At 27.8% G+C, this 13,971-nt stretch overlaps 1 protein-coding gene across 1 annotated transcript; it reads left to right on the forward strand.

The window, feature by feature from the left end:
* The first annotated feature begins 6,097 nt into the window (after nt 1-6,097).
* Nucleotides 6,098-12,399, forward strand: LOC116770659 (galactosylgalactosylxylosylprotein 3-beta-glucuronosyltransferase I). Its single transcript, XM_032662228.2, has 5 exons — nt 6,098-6,518; nt 6,805-6,958; nt 7,730-7,861; nt 8,699-8,920; nt 10,293-12,399. The coding sequence occupies exons 1-5, from the start codon at nt 6,268-6,270 to the stop codon at nt 10,455-10,457; spliced, it is 924 nt and encodes a 307-aa protein (XP_032518119.2). The 5' UTR covers nt 6,098-6,267; the 3' UTR covers nt 10,458-12,399.
* Nucleotides 12,400-13,971: the final 1,572 nt, after the last annotated feature.

Here is a 13,971-nt window from a genome sequence, read left to right on the forward strand (position 1 = left end):
AAAGGCTTCTTTTTGTTTTCTACGTCAAATTTGTATTCGATCATTACTACATGTTCGCATAACACATTTTATATTACGGAAAATATATTTTAAATCTGAAAGTAGAGTTACTATTTTTACTTTTATTTACATTACTTCATTTACCTTTAACTCACCTTTGTACCGAAATATATGTACAAACAACAGTTATATTTATTTTATATTTTTTTTAACAATTCACAGATTCGTCAAACAACATGGCGCGTAATTATTAATTATGCAAATAAGAAGATTTATTTTGATAACAAGTCTCATTACGACAATATTCCTCAACAGGTGATATTTATTAAATCTTTTCTAAACAATTTTTTTTTAGTTATCCATGTAACCTTAATATAAATTAAAGATTATAAATTTCTTTTCACATACACTTGTTTAATACGAACACATATGTTTACCTTACCGTTACTTACCGTAAACAAAATCTTGTAAAGGCTTTAAAATGTACTTATGACGAATATTTCTTGAATCGTATATGTCAAACATCATGCACCAAGCAGTAGTCGACCACAAATTGGTTTTCATTGGTTATTCCGTATGGCTAAACAAAATTTCGTATCTTCTTTACAGTTTTTCGGTCAAAAATCTTCACACTTTATAATATTAATGTATATTATTGAATTGCAAACTTAAAACGCTTCGTATGTAGTGACAACTCAAACTTGCGCTTGTTAGGATACTACTATTTGTATTTATACATATGACAGTTTTATAATAAAACTGATTTCAATATAATAGGATACTAAACACTCGTTTGACACATTATTGACGTAGCAACACTTTTGTAAGTCTTACCCTCAATATTCGATAATTTACTCTTTAAATGTTATAAAATGATAATTTATATATTTATACAGATAATATATTGAATAAACATTGTTTAAATATAGAACCGTATCCTAACACGCTCGTTTACTATTTCTAGATTATTTTAAAATGTTATTCGAAATTCAGTATTACATGTTTATGATGATAATAGATTATTGATTCAATTTATATCTGCTTACAACGTTAGTGACCAGGGCATCCTTTTTAGTAGAAAGTTCTTGTGTCAGGTCACCATGCATATGAATTCCATGTAAAACCTAACATTTAAAACATGAATGAAGGTACAAGGCTTAAACGAAAACAGCAATGAATACGAATTGATTGACGTGTAACACCTATAATCCTTTTACCGCCTCGCATTTTACCTAACAAAAAAGGCTAAACATTGTAGCATTGAAACATTTTAAATACATTTTCTGGGATCCCTTAAATCTTAGCCGAAAGGTAACAGTAATGCTGAAATGTTGAAATAACGGTTCATTTTTATTTAATTATATCTAATTTATTAATAATAGAATAAGTAAAAAAAGGAGAGATATAAAAGATTTTATTTGCATGTTATTAGAATTAATTGAAATATTTTTTTATGCTATGATAGTATTAATTATTTATTAATTAGTTATAAAAAGTTTGGTCAACTTAGTATAATGAAAACATCTCCTAATCTTTGGCAATTAAAAGAAGCAGAAATTTTAGGCCAGAAATCTAAAATGATAACTAAAGCCAATATTCAAATACATGTATATTAAGCTTTGTTTGAACGTGTTTGTTTAAAGTTGGAGCCATTTAATACTTACTGTGCAAATGGGAAAATTATTTAGTGGTTGAAGGTTATATAGAGTTTTAATAATTTTCTAGTTTCTGAATATTTGAATGCTAATGACGCCATAGATTTGGATTGTTTTTATTCACCGTCCCCTAATTTATTATTTATGTAGAAAATGTTCAGCATTTTCTCTTTTTTCAATACATGCGAAGGTGTTTCCGGTCATCGGTTAAAGTATGGGGAATCCATGCGGTACTGCTTCCTGACGTCTAAATGTTCGTGTAACATTTTTTGAACTTGACTCACAACAATGCCTGGGCTTGCCGTATCTGCTAATAGGTCACTCTCTTGTCTCCTCTATTGTGTTTCGCACATCACTGATTTTATCTTCAGTAGTCGCTGTTAAAGGACGTTCCTCACGAGGATCACCATTGAGATTGCTACGTCCACGCTTAAACTTGTTAAACCTATTGTAAATAGTGGCACGAGATGGAGCTTCATTAAAAAATGCTATTCGCAGCCTAAAATAGCTTCGTTGTTTAGTAACCCCACAAAAAAGTCATAATTAATCATTGACCGAAAATTTTTTCGCTATAGGTTGATTTTTACCTGTAACAATAGTTTTAGATTTGGAGCCAATTCACAAAACAAATGAATGCAAAATATTACATTATGTTACTAAAGACTTCTAAAATTGAAATTCAAAAACGTTTCCATTAGCAATGTTTCTAACTGGCCAGTTCTAAACATGTTCAATGTTACCCACTTATTACCTTATTTTTAATAATACCTAGATTTTTATACATTAAACCAATAAAGTGTAAGAAAAGTATGTTACAACTTTATCGAAACACAATCGTATTCTGCCTTCTTCAAGCTATTTTTTATCGAAAATTAATACTGTCATACTTATATTAATAAAAAGCATTTATTTTTCCAAGTTTCCTCTTGTATGAAATATGTATTCTATTTAATTAGATTTTCTTACATTTGTTGAGGTATCTTCTTCTTTTTATTACATGCGGTAATGATCCACTTGAACTTAAATTTTTTTAGAAGGAAAGGTTTTCAACCGTATTTCAACTGTCCTTGATTTGTATAGACTCCCACTTAATAGATGTAAATTGTCATTCTACAAAAAACAATATCCCCGATTGACTGAAAAATGAAATAAATGCAAGCCTGAGTTTAATTTTAGCTTTCTATGAGAAAAATAAAGGGATCTGGAGACATTTAATTGCCATACTTCTGTTAATAAATTATATTTTTAGTAATGAAAATTTCAAACATCTCTGTTATCGAAGTTATAAGCTATATACAGAGTTAAACTTAAATTTACTGTTTGAAAGTCTTTGTACCTATTAATAAACATATCTCGCGGCTAGATTACAGGCCGGAAAAGAGTATTTATTATAAAATTGACATAGGTAGGTACTTTATGTTTCTAATGTAATGGAAAGTGAGATTTGAACTCCAAGGAATAGCTAACCGTAGAAAATTTGTGTTCATTCAATTTTGAAACGGTTCCTAAAAAGTTGATATAAGTAATGTTAAACCTATTTTGTGATATGTCACAAAATAGGTTTTGTATTGCTATTTCCAATAGCAGAGAAAATTAAAAAATTGTTTACCTAAAACATTTTCTAAAAAAATGTTATCTGTATACTTCAAACGAAAACCATTAATATTGCTGTAGCAGGCTACTAAAGATAATTGAAAAATGTACCTATATGTTTTATGCTAATCCTAAATTTATAAAATCGCCCTCATAATATGTACTGCAACTCAACAGTACAGAGAATAGTCGCATATTTAAGGCATAAGCTGTGCTTCTAACCGTCGAGATCTTTTTAAAGAACTAGGCCCTCCATATGAAATAATGTCTTTGAGCCCTCAAAAGAATTAAAGACCATTATCCTAACAAAATCGAATAAAAGAATCAAGATTTTATTGAAATTCTTTGGAAATTAAAAAAGAGGAAGAAGATTGCTTGTTCACCACACGTAAATAAGTAAGGTCAAATAAACATAGTTTCTTGTTCAAAATTAGGTTAAAAAAGAAGTAAGACACAATAGAAGCGAAATTACTGAATTAGCTTAAATCCTCTTTGTTTATTGAACACGCTTTTCGCTTGTTCAGTATACATATTGTATCTTCCTCGGTAATTGTTTATAGAAAAACTTATCCAATATTATGAAAAACAGGCATTCCATAAGGTAAGATATTCGAAGCCCAAAAAAGAGTAATCTTTAATAAAGTATTCCTAATTTTCTTTTTACAAAACATTGTGTGGTTGAAGTTTTTAAAGGAGTAAGATAGATATAGAAGTTTGAGCCTGGAGAATTTGGATTGACTAATATTATACTATTGAATATTTTAAATACGGTTGTAAGGTCGAGAAAAACCATAAGATAAGAGTATCTAAATAGTCATATGCAGTGAGGAAAGCGCATTACTCTAGCGATTTGAGTTTTGTACATAGAAGAGTATTGGACAAAAGTTGATATTGAAAACTCACATATATGTAATGTATATGTAATATATATGATGTCAAGAGTTAATTCGAGATCTGACAAATAGTTTTAGTTGGCTTCAAATCAATTTTAAAGAATAAAAAATAATTGATTAAATTGCTAGATTAGAATGAACTTAAAATTTTAAAACCATATTTCATTTTAAGTAAATTACAACAATAGTAAGTGGTGAAGTTCTCACCCGTGCAATTGTACATATTAAAACAAAAACTAGGATAAAGTGAATGTAATATTGGGCTTAAAGAAGGTTTCGTAAAAAAAAGTTTTTAGGTTGTTGCGTAAAGTATCAGTGATTCTACAAAAAAAAAAAAAAAAACCGGTGAGTACTCTGTGCATTAATGTGGTAGCAATTAAAATAATCTCCATGCCTTCCAAGTTCACTTAATAGCTCATCGCGAAGGGAGGGTGCAAAAAAAATCCAGCATCAATTTAAAGAGTATAACGATTCAGTGCCATTACAAGCCGAATAATTAGAATAATTTCTTTAAGAATGCCAGAAACAAGTGAAAGAATGAAATAAAAGTTAAAAATATTATAATTTGTAGGAAAACATTACTAAGTAAGTATACATAAGTATACGAGTATATGGGACAAGATATTTTCATAATTAAAGGTAACCTAAAACGCACATATAGTTAGTTAGTTATACAGCAGATAGTTATAGGTTGTTAAAATTCCACAAAACTAACCAAAAATGTTACTAACTAGATATATCTACCTAATCTTATAATTATTGATGTATATTTACGTTTACTGTAATTGATCTCTTTCAATTTTATTTGACGTTTACTTAGTGATAAAATGTCCAACAGGGACAAGTAAGAATTTATATGAAACTGACAACAAAAACTGGTTATAAAATTGTTAACCGAGGTAACAGAAATGGAATAGGTTACGCATAACATATGTGAGAAATGAAGAAAGTTACAATGGTATTTTAGTACAAACCCCTTATATCCTTAACATCGATTAACAATGAATAGTATCCGAGGAGCTTAGTTTCGTTTAAATAATCGATTATTTTAACAACCATCGAAGTAGGTTCTTATGTGGGTACGCTCAAACATCTCTAATGCACTCTTTAGTTTTTTACGACAGATATAACATTGCCAATAAATAACCTAAGAAACTTTGAAATATATGAAAACATATCTGATAATAACTAATAACCTTTTATAAGTCATTAAAATTAAACTAAACTGAATGTCATTTCTTTAGTTTTTTAAGAGCAGCATTCTAATTTAAGTAAATGTTCAGTACACAACAATAACGCTTACATTTTATGTAAGTAGATTATTAAATAATTACTATTGAAATGGAGAAGATATCTGTTTGCTTAGTTATATTTATTTTATAGTGGTAATGTTGATAAGCCTGATGAATAAAAAATGACATATCTATTTAAAAAGAAAATAAACTGTAAATCGAAATAAAAACTTTTGTTTAATTATAAAATACAGCAGAGATACATGTATACCGCCAAGTGAAAAAATTAAAACTGTATATTCCCTCATATATTTGTATTATTTGATCTACAAACAAGTCAAATAAATAAAGGTGAATATTATGGCAACTTTTTTATTTATGCACCATTTTTATAAGAAACTTTAATCGATATACATAACATATCGATTTGCAATATCGTAAGTCTTTTCGCTTTTTATTACAATTATATAAAATTTACAATACCTACAAGGGTTATAATATTTATTTATCTCAATATCAATTGATTTTATTAAGAACAAACACGAAAAATAAATAAATTAGAATTTAAGCACACTGGGTAGATTTCAAAAACTTATTTTTATTTCATATAGTTTTACTGGCAACATTGTTCTTCAACTATCTGATAAGGCTCAAAAGAACTTGTATCCAGAGCCGTAAAAACATTTAAAAAAAAAAACTATTTGATAATGATTGGAAGTGTCACAAGTCACAACTCATAAGTCACATAGCCAGCGTTGCTTATAGTCTGTTTATATGGCATACACAGAGCTTATTCGATTTCGACCGCAACATTCTTAAATTATATTTAAAAAAATTGTCGAATAAATGATTTGGTAACTGACGAATAACAATGTTGTGGATTTATTTACATTAATGTCGCCTAAACCAATTTATCCGGACATCTACAGGAAGCCCGAAAGCACAAGTGAAAATAAAATGCCTTTTATTAATATCAAGAAACAATATCTAGCAGTCGGAATGTTAGTTTTCGTAGCATTGTTTTTTTTCAATAGCCGACCAGCTTTCCAATGTCAATTTGCTCAGGAAGTGGCCACATATTATCCTACGATATATGGGATTACCCCGACGTATGCAAGACTTGCTCAAAAGGCCGACCTTACAAGGTAATATTTTTCGTGATAGTTAAGTCCTTGATTACTAAAATTTAATTTGTTTAACTTGTCTGATTTTGCAATTTTTGTGATTCAATAGTAAAATAAATATAGAGAAACCTTGGTCTTTACTGTAGATAATTTGATATTATAAATGATATTGATTATTATTATTGAACTTTAATACAATTAGAGCATCCTTTTAACATTTATGTTATTTTAAGTTTTGCTCTTTAACCCATATTAGGCTGAAGTTCAACATAAAATATGATCATTAAATTATGTTCTTATTTATCAGATTGTCACAAACATTGATGCTAGTGAAGAACTTTCATTGGATAGTTATAGAGGATTCTGAAACTAAGACTAAGTTAGTTGAAAACCTACTCAAGGAATCCACTTTAAAATACACACACCTTAATGTGAAAACTCAAAAGTCAAAGCTTTCCACGGTATGTAATGAATAATTTTACATAACCATATAAGACGCTTTATAATTAAGAAATATTTTATATCTTTGTACAAGATTATTGCCATTATAACAGCTTTTTTCCATTAATTCCTGATAAGAATCAATCAGATATCATTCTGCAGTGATGCAATTGATATTTTCCATATAATATAAGTTTGAAAACCTTCATAGAAATTATTATGATAAATATTTTTTTGGGTATTTATAGCAAACAAAATTACACCCGAAATGTTTTTTTTTATCAAATGATTATTCGTGTTTCAGATGTTGGATGTCAATATATGTGTTTTTAAAACTGAAACATTCAAGACATCTTGGTATTGTGTATGTAAAGAAATATTACATGTTTTGAATGTGTTTAAATATATTATAATTATATCTATAATCTCTATTTGTGAATTAAAAAAGCTTCATAGCGCTTTTTTTAAACTTCATTTTGATGATTTAAACAGATGCTATTATTCTTAAAATCTTTTCCAAACTGTTAGAATTATCACTAACATAATAAATTTATCTTAAAAAGATTAAAATTATCAAGACATGTAAATTTCTATTCAATTTAAGTGATTCGACCTTCTTCGCCTTAGCACTAACTCGTTATTGGTTAACATTTTTGTACATTGACAACAATGTTATATAAAATCAAATAATTTATATTCCAATCAAAGAATAAGTTATACATTTTGTAAGTTGAATGTAAAATATAATATTTTTCTATAAAACTAATGTTGAAAACTTTCACTCATTACAGGCTAGCGGAGTGGAACAACGGAATATCGCTTTGAATTGGCTTCGGGATCATTTAAGGAAAGTTGAAGACAAGAGGGGTGTTGTTTACTTCATGGATGACGATAATACATATTCATTGAAAGTCTTCGACGAGGTATTTGACATAATTATTTTCAATATTAAAACTATTGTAAGTAGGCTTATGCTTGAAAAAAAGCGAACGGAATGCCATATTCTGTCAGATGCAGATTTAAATCATCCTATGATTACTATTTTAATTTAACTTTTTAAATTCTTATAGAGAATGAATGTCTCTATGAATGAAAATGTATATATTATCTATTTTATTTATGATAGTTTGTATATATGATAGTTGTAACTCGTAACCCATTCTATTAATATCCTTACAATGTTCCTCTTGATATATTTATCTTTATGAAGTGAAAATATGTTGAAACGTTAATATAATAATTACTTTACAGTTATAAGGTATGTATAGATTTAAAATATGTATTGGTCTTGAAACAATGTCCACTGTGTTTTGTATAAACAAACATTTATTCAATAAATAAACATGGAATGTTATTATTTATACATTCTTAACGGCTGATAACACATGCGTAAATAATCTGCCCCAATAAATACATTTGTATATACATATATATATATATTCTCCAGCATATTTTATTAAAATCAGTGAATATATAATTAATCAATGAGAGTAAATCCTATTGTTTCGTCAGCATAATGATTGAATGACCTAAAAAGTGCTAGCATTGTTGCTTTTCTCTCACAAGGTTAGGAGTTAATTCACAGACAAAGTACAAAAAAAATATATTTATCTGTTTTTTTTGTTTGTTATTATTGAAATGGATAGCTTGTCTAATATCTATAATACATAATTTAAGTTCTTCTTAGGTTTTTGTTACAAATATTTATCATATAATAAAACTTAACAGATTTTTGTATGTGCTACCAAATTGTATTGCAGATGAGGAAAATTAAGAAAGTTGGAACTTGGCCCGTTGGTATAGTGGGAGGTATGAGGGTAGAAATGCCACTTGTTACTAATGGCAAGGTGTCAGGCTACAACGCTGTTTGGAAGCCTTACAGACCATTCCCCATAGATATGGCTGGTTTTGGAATCAACGCAACACTGTTCTTAGATCATCCTGAGGCGAAATTCTCCAGAAAAGTTCAATCTGGATTCCAGGTACTATATATTTTTTGGTTTTAAACTTACACAGAAATTTTATGTAATAAGATCTAAGATTTTCGCGAGTTTTATTCATATAAATGAAACTAGTATTATTCGGATATACTACGCGGATTTTATTATTTAAAAACTACATAACCCCGACGTTTCGGTTACTTTGCAGCAACCGTGATCACGGGCAGACGAGATGTAATGTAATTTTATGAGCAATTATTTTTAGATACAAACATGGCGGCTCATTAACAAAAAAAAAAGTGACTGAAGTCGAAAACAAAAACTTTTTAATTTTCTTTCATTCGATCTATGTTGCAAAGGAATGGAATAAATTTAACCATAGACTTTAAAAAATATATATACATTTAAAAAACTCGTTACCGTATATTATCAATTATTAACACATGTATGAAACAAGTGGCGCGTGTATAAAGGTCACTGACGTCTGATATATTTTTATTGGTATTCGAATACTTACTCATTGGCGATGATCGAATTTAAACTCTATGTACATTGACATATGGCATATATTTATATGGAGATGTAATTAAAATATGAAGAGAAATTAAGCGCTAACCAATTGTTTGTTTAAACTAAATGTAAATTCTTTATTCGAATTTACGGTCCATTTATTTATATAGAGTTGTAAGTAAGGCCTTGAACTCCATAGCAACTATTTTTTATCTTGAATTATAATTTAAAAAAATATATGACTTCCATTTGCACACTGCTTATCGGTACTTGTAACGAAAAAAAAAAAAAAACTTTCCTTCGTCCTCATTACGTATTTTTATGTTAATATTAATTGAACGCATCAAATGTGCGCCATGTTTATTTTATTGCAATATGTCTCATACAATTAACATATCCGATACATTTTGCATATGCTCAAAATAAATATATGCAAAGAGTGTAATGTTATTCAGTCCGTCCGTTCCATCTCATTAGCCCTATAGTAAATATCGCTATAATTTTATATTAATTTTTATGGAATTTCTTAACATAAGGTTTAAATAATTCGCTATTATCGAATACAAATTGAATTAAAACACGACCGTTGACACGGACCCGCATACAGTACACGATAACGTATCTCGCTTTCACTTTTGTTTTGTTGTTTTTTTTTTTATTCATTATGATAATAAGTTATTATTATTAATGTTAAAATCTTTTGGTTTTGATTTCGATATCGGCTAGTGGGTCAAATGCGATGGCAAAGAACATTGAAAATTATTGTTATATTGTATTGGGCGCAGTGTTTCGGCCATTAAAGACAGTTGATCGAAGAAAATTTGATTAAAGTATTTTAGTATATATGTATATAGTGGTTAATATTATGGTACAAATGTTGAATTATAAAGTTTTTTGATTACAGGAGAGCGAAATATTGAAATACTTTACAAGCAAAGAGGAATTAGAGCCTCTGGCTGAGAATTGCACCAAAGTGTACGTTTGGCACACGAGAACCCAGAAACCATCTATATTGAATCCAAAGAAACTAAAGCATCCGCCCTTACCCGACGATCATATCGAAGTCTGATTTCATTGTAACATTTGAATCCTACTATTGAGCGTTGAACGCAACTGAAGCTATTTAAAGTATGTAATTGATATTTCGAATCCACTTTCGAGACATCATAATCTTTCAAAACATGAACTTTTCGGGACATCAGAATTTTTCGAGTACTCGAGAGCGGATCGCGTTGTCTTGAACGTGACATTAATTTAAATGACAGTATTTTTAATGCAACGGTGCATTGTATGTTATATTTCATGTATGTAACCATTTATTTGGTAATTGTACTATGGTAACCTTGACTTAGCAATAATTATTGAATCTATACATGTATAGGAGATTTTTTATATTTAGATATTAGTAAATTAAACTGGTCTCGCTTTATTTATTGGAACGATATTAGTATTTTGTCCAGTCTAGATTTATTTCTTTATAATTATACGACTAATGCTCAGAAAATTTATTCACGTGACAGTAATGTGAAACAAATTTTTAAATCGAAATAGTCTCGAGTCCTAGTAGTTGTAAAAAATACTCAATAAACATATAATAATATGAATATGATCAAATATATAATATGGCGTGTTTTATATTAAAAAAATAATAATAGTAATTTAAGAAAGTTCTGATGGCAACATACGTCGGCTCTTAAATTGATTTGATACATAAATTCATCTTGTATCAGTGAAAATGTGACGACAAAATTATTACAAAAAAAATTATGTGTCATTATACTAGAGCTTTGAATAATTTGAACAAAAAATTAAATGCAATAATAGTGTGTAATAAACGTAGGTAATTTTTTTTAAATTTAATAGTCACAAATATACGTTATATTATTTTTAATAAACAACCTAACCGTGAATAATAACTTCATGGAATAGAACCTCATTTTGACGCATTATTTAAAAAAAAAATGTTTTTTTTACATATACAATTTTTTTATACGATTTCTTAATTGATTAACCGATTTTGATCAGCCTTGCTATTTCAATAGTTTATACTCAAGATACGATTTGAATTAAAGTAAATTTAACCATCAATGTATCAAAGTTAATTTATATTTTTGTTATCTTATTTTTTTTTATTTTCATTTTTTTTTTAAATCAATTGTATTTTTTCTGTTCAATATTATTTCACGTAAGAAACATCTTAAGAGCAATATGTTACAAAGTATATTTATCCTTATATTTGTTTGTATGTTTTGATCGTCTTAGCTTAAAACAGACAAGTGAATATTCTTTAGGACTTCCCTAGGCCTAAATCTAGTGTTAAAAGTATTAAATTAATAAAAAAAAACATGTATTTCCTACCCTACATTCCTCTTCCAAATTGTATCTTTAATTTAATCTAAAAATATATGTTCTGACTAAAATCATCTGGTTATGATTGATTTAAAGCATTTTAATGTTTGTAAATTTTATGTACATCTATATTAAATACAAACACTATACATTAATATATATATATATATATATATACACACACACACACACAGAGCTGTATTTTGTAATATGCTTATAATTTTTATTCCACTTCAATTGCAAGTTAATTGTCAAAGATACATAATAGATGTTATAAAGTTTTATAGAAATAAATTAAAGACTCATTTGTTATATTTATAATCAAAATTATTGGGTAATTGTAATATGTATATATATATATATATATATATATATATATATGTATATATGTAGATTCGTTTGTCTCAGTGATAAATTATGATGCTCAATTTGGTGTATGATGTTTTTAGTCGGAATCATTGTTTGGTATTTTTCTTGTGATTATATATATTTTTTTTAATAATCTTCGAAACATTATTTACAATGTGTTTTAAATTAATTTACCAGTGTTTTATTTATGTAGATGAGGTAAATATTAATTTTATATTCCAACTAGCTTTAATGGGTGCATAATAATGACTTAATGGTAACAACTGTCGGTCTAAAACTGAACTGTGAATGTACTTATTGCGTTTGATTATAGATGTATTAGCGTTTTTACATTAATGTTTGTGTATTGAAAACGAATTTTATATGATTTTTTTTTTATCTTAGATTTTTACAATATATATATATATATATATATATATATATAATATATATATATATATATATATATATATATAAGTAACCGTCTTATAATTTGGCTGCAATTTTTATCCCTAAACGTGCTTTATATATACTCATTGATTGTATCAAAAAATCGAACAGAACAAACGTGTTCAGAATTTATATTAGATTAATTTTTTTTTTATACAGGGGGATGTCATTTTGGATTGTTTTAAATTTTTCATAATAAATTTATTTGAATTGAAATATTTGAGAGTTTTGTGACACCCATGTATCTGTTATTTGCAATCCCTAGTATTGTAGAGGAAAGTGAAACTTGTGTGGTAAATTTTTAATTTTGTTGTAATATGAATATTTTGTTTGCTGGCTAATGGCATCGAACGCTAAAACAGTATTTTGTATATATGTATTGAAATATCGGAAATAAATCAATAAGTCTTGAAGAGAATTGTTTGAATTTTATAAAAACCTTTGTCATTTTGCAGGATCGAATCTTCAAAATTGATTTTTGGATGATACAAAGAAGACGACTATATATATGGATCACACATTTAATTTGAACCGAACCTTTAAATTCCCGAACGCACCCGAAGTGACGTTAAAGCGATGACATTTAGTTAGTTCACTTTTTAGTTTTTACGCGGGAAACTATTTATCGATGCGATTGTGTCTTTGTAAATGGAATTTAACTTATTAAGGTGCTTTGGTTTCAGATAATAATCATTTTGTTTTAGTTAAGGTTTGATATGTTATTTAAAAGTACTGGCTTCATAAGACAACTATATTTTTTAATGATTTTGTTAGAATCATAAATATATATTGTAGGAATATAAGAGGGTAGAAGAGAATCAATGTAGGAATATGAGAGGGTAGGAGAGACTCAAACGACATATAAGCCGTTGTCAGAGGACATCAGGGCTCTTTTTTCGTTCGTAACGCGCGTTGGTGTGATAGTTTAGTCGTTAGTAGATTTTCGAAGTGTGTTTAAATCTTTCGATTGTATTATATTCGGATTTCATTTAACGATTAGTTTAAATCAAGATAGTTGAAAGTTATTCATTTAGAATTGTTTTTATTTTTGTGTAAATTTAATAAATTTGCAGTGGAATTGTATCGAATGTTATTTTTTAAAAAGTCAATTCTTACCTTGTTTCTAAGATCAGAAGTGCGATACGTACCTTGAGAACCCCGTTTGGTAAGGCCTTGTTATTTCAATTTACCCACACATTATTTTTTTTTGTGTTTTATTAAATATTTCTTTATAACTTTTTTTTAGACACTGAGTTATTTTAAATATCGTGTTACGTTATTATCGAGAATATTAATTTGTGTTAATTACTTTGATTAAGCGGTGAGTAAGCTTTTATTGCGTTTGTTTGTTGATACGTTAATTTCTAGCGATCATACTTATTTAATTATTTTATTTTGTTACTAAAATGTCTGAACGTGAACGCAATTGTAGCCGC

The sequence above is a fragment of the Danaus plexippus genome, chromosome 7 (genome assembly GCF_018135715.1).
Source record: "Danaus plexippus chromosome 7, MEX_DaPlex, whole genome shotgun sequence".
NCBI lineage: Eukaryota > Metazoa > Arthropoda > Insecta > Lepidoptera > Nymphalidae > Danaus > Danaus plexippus.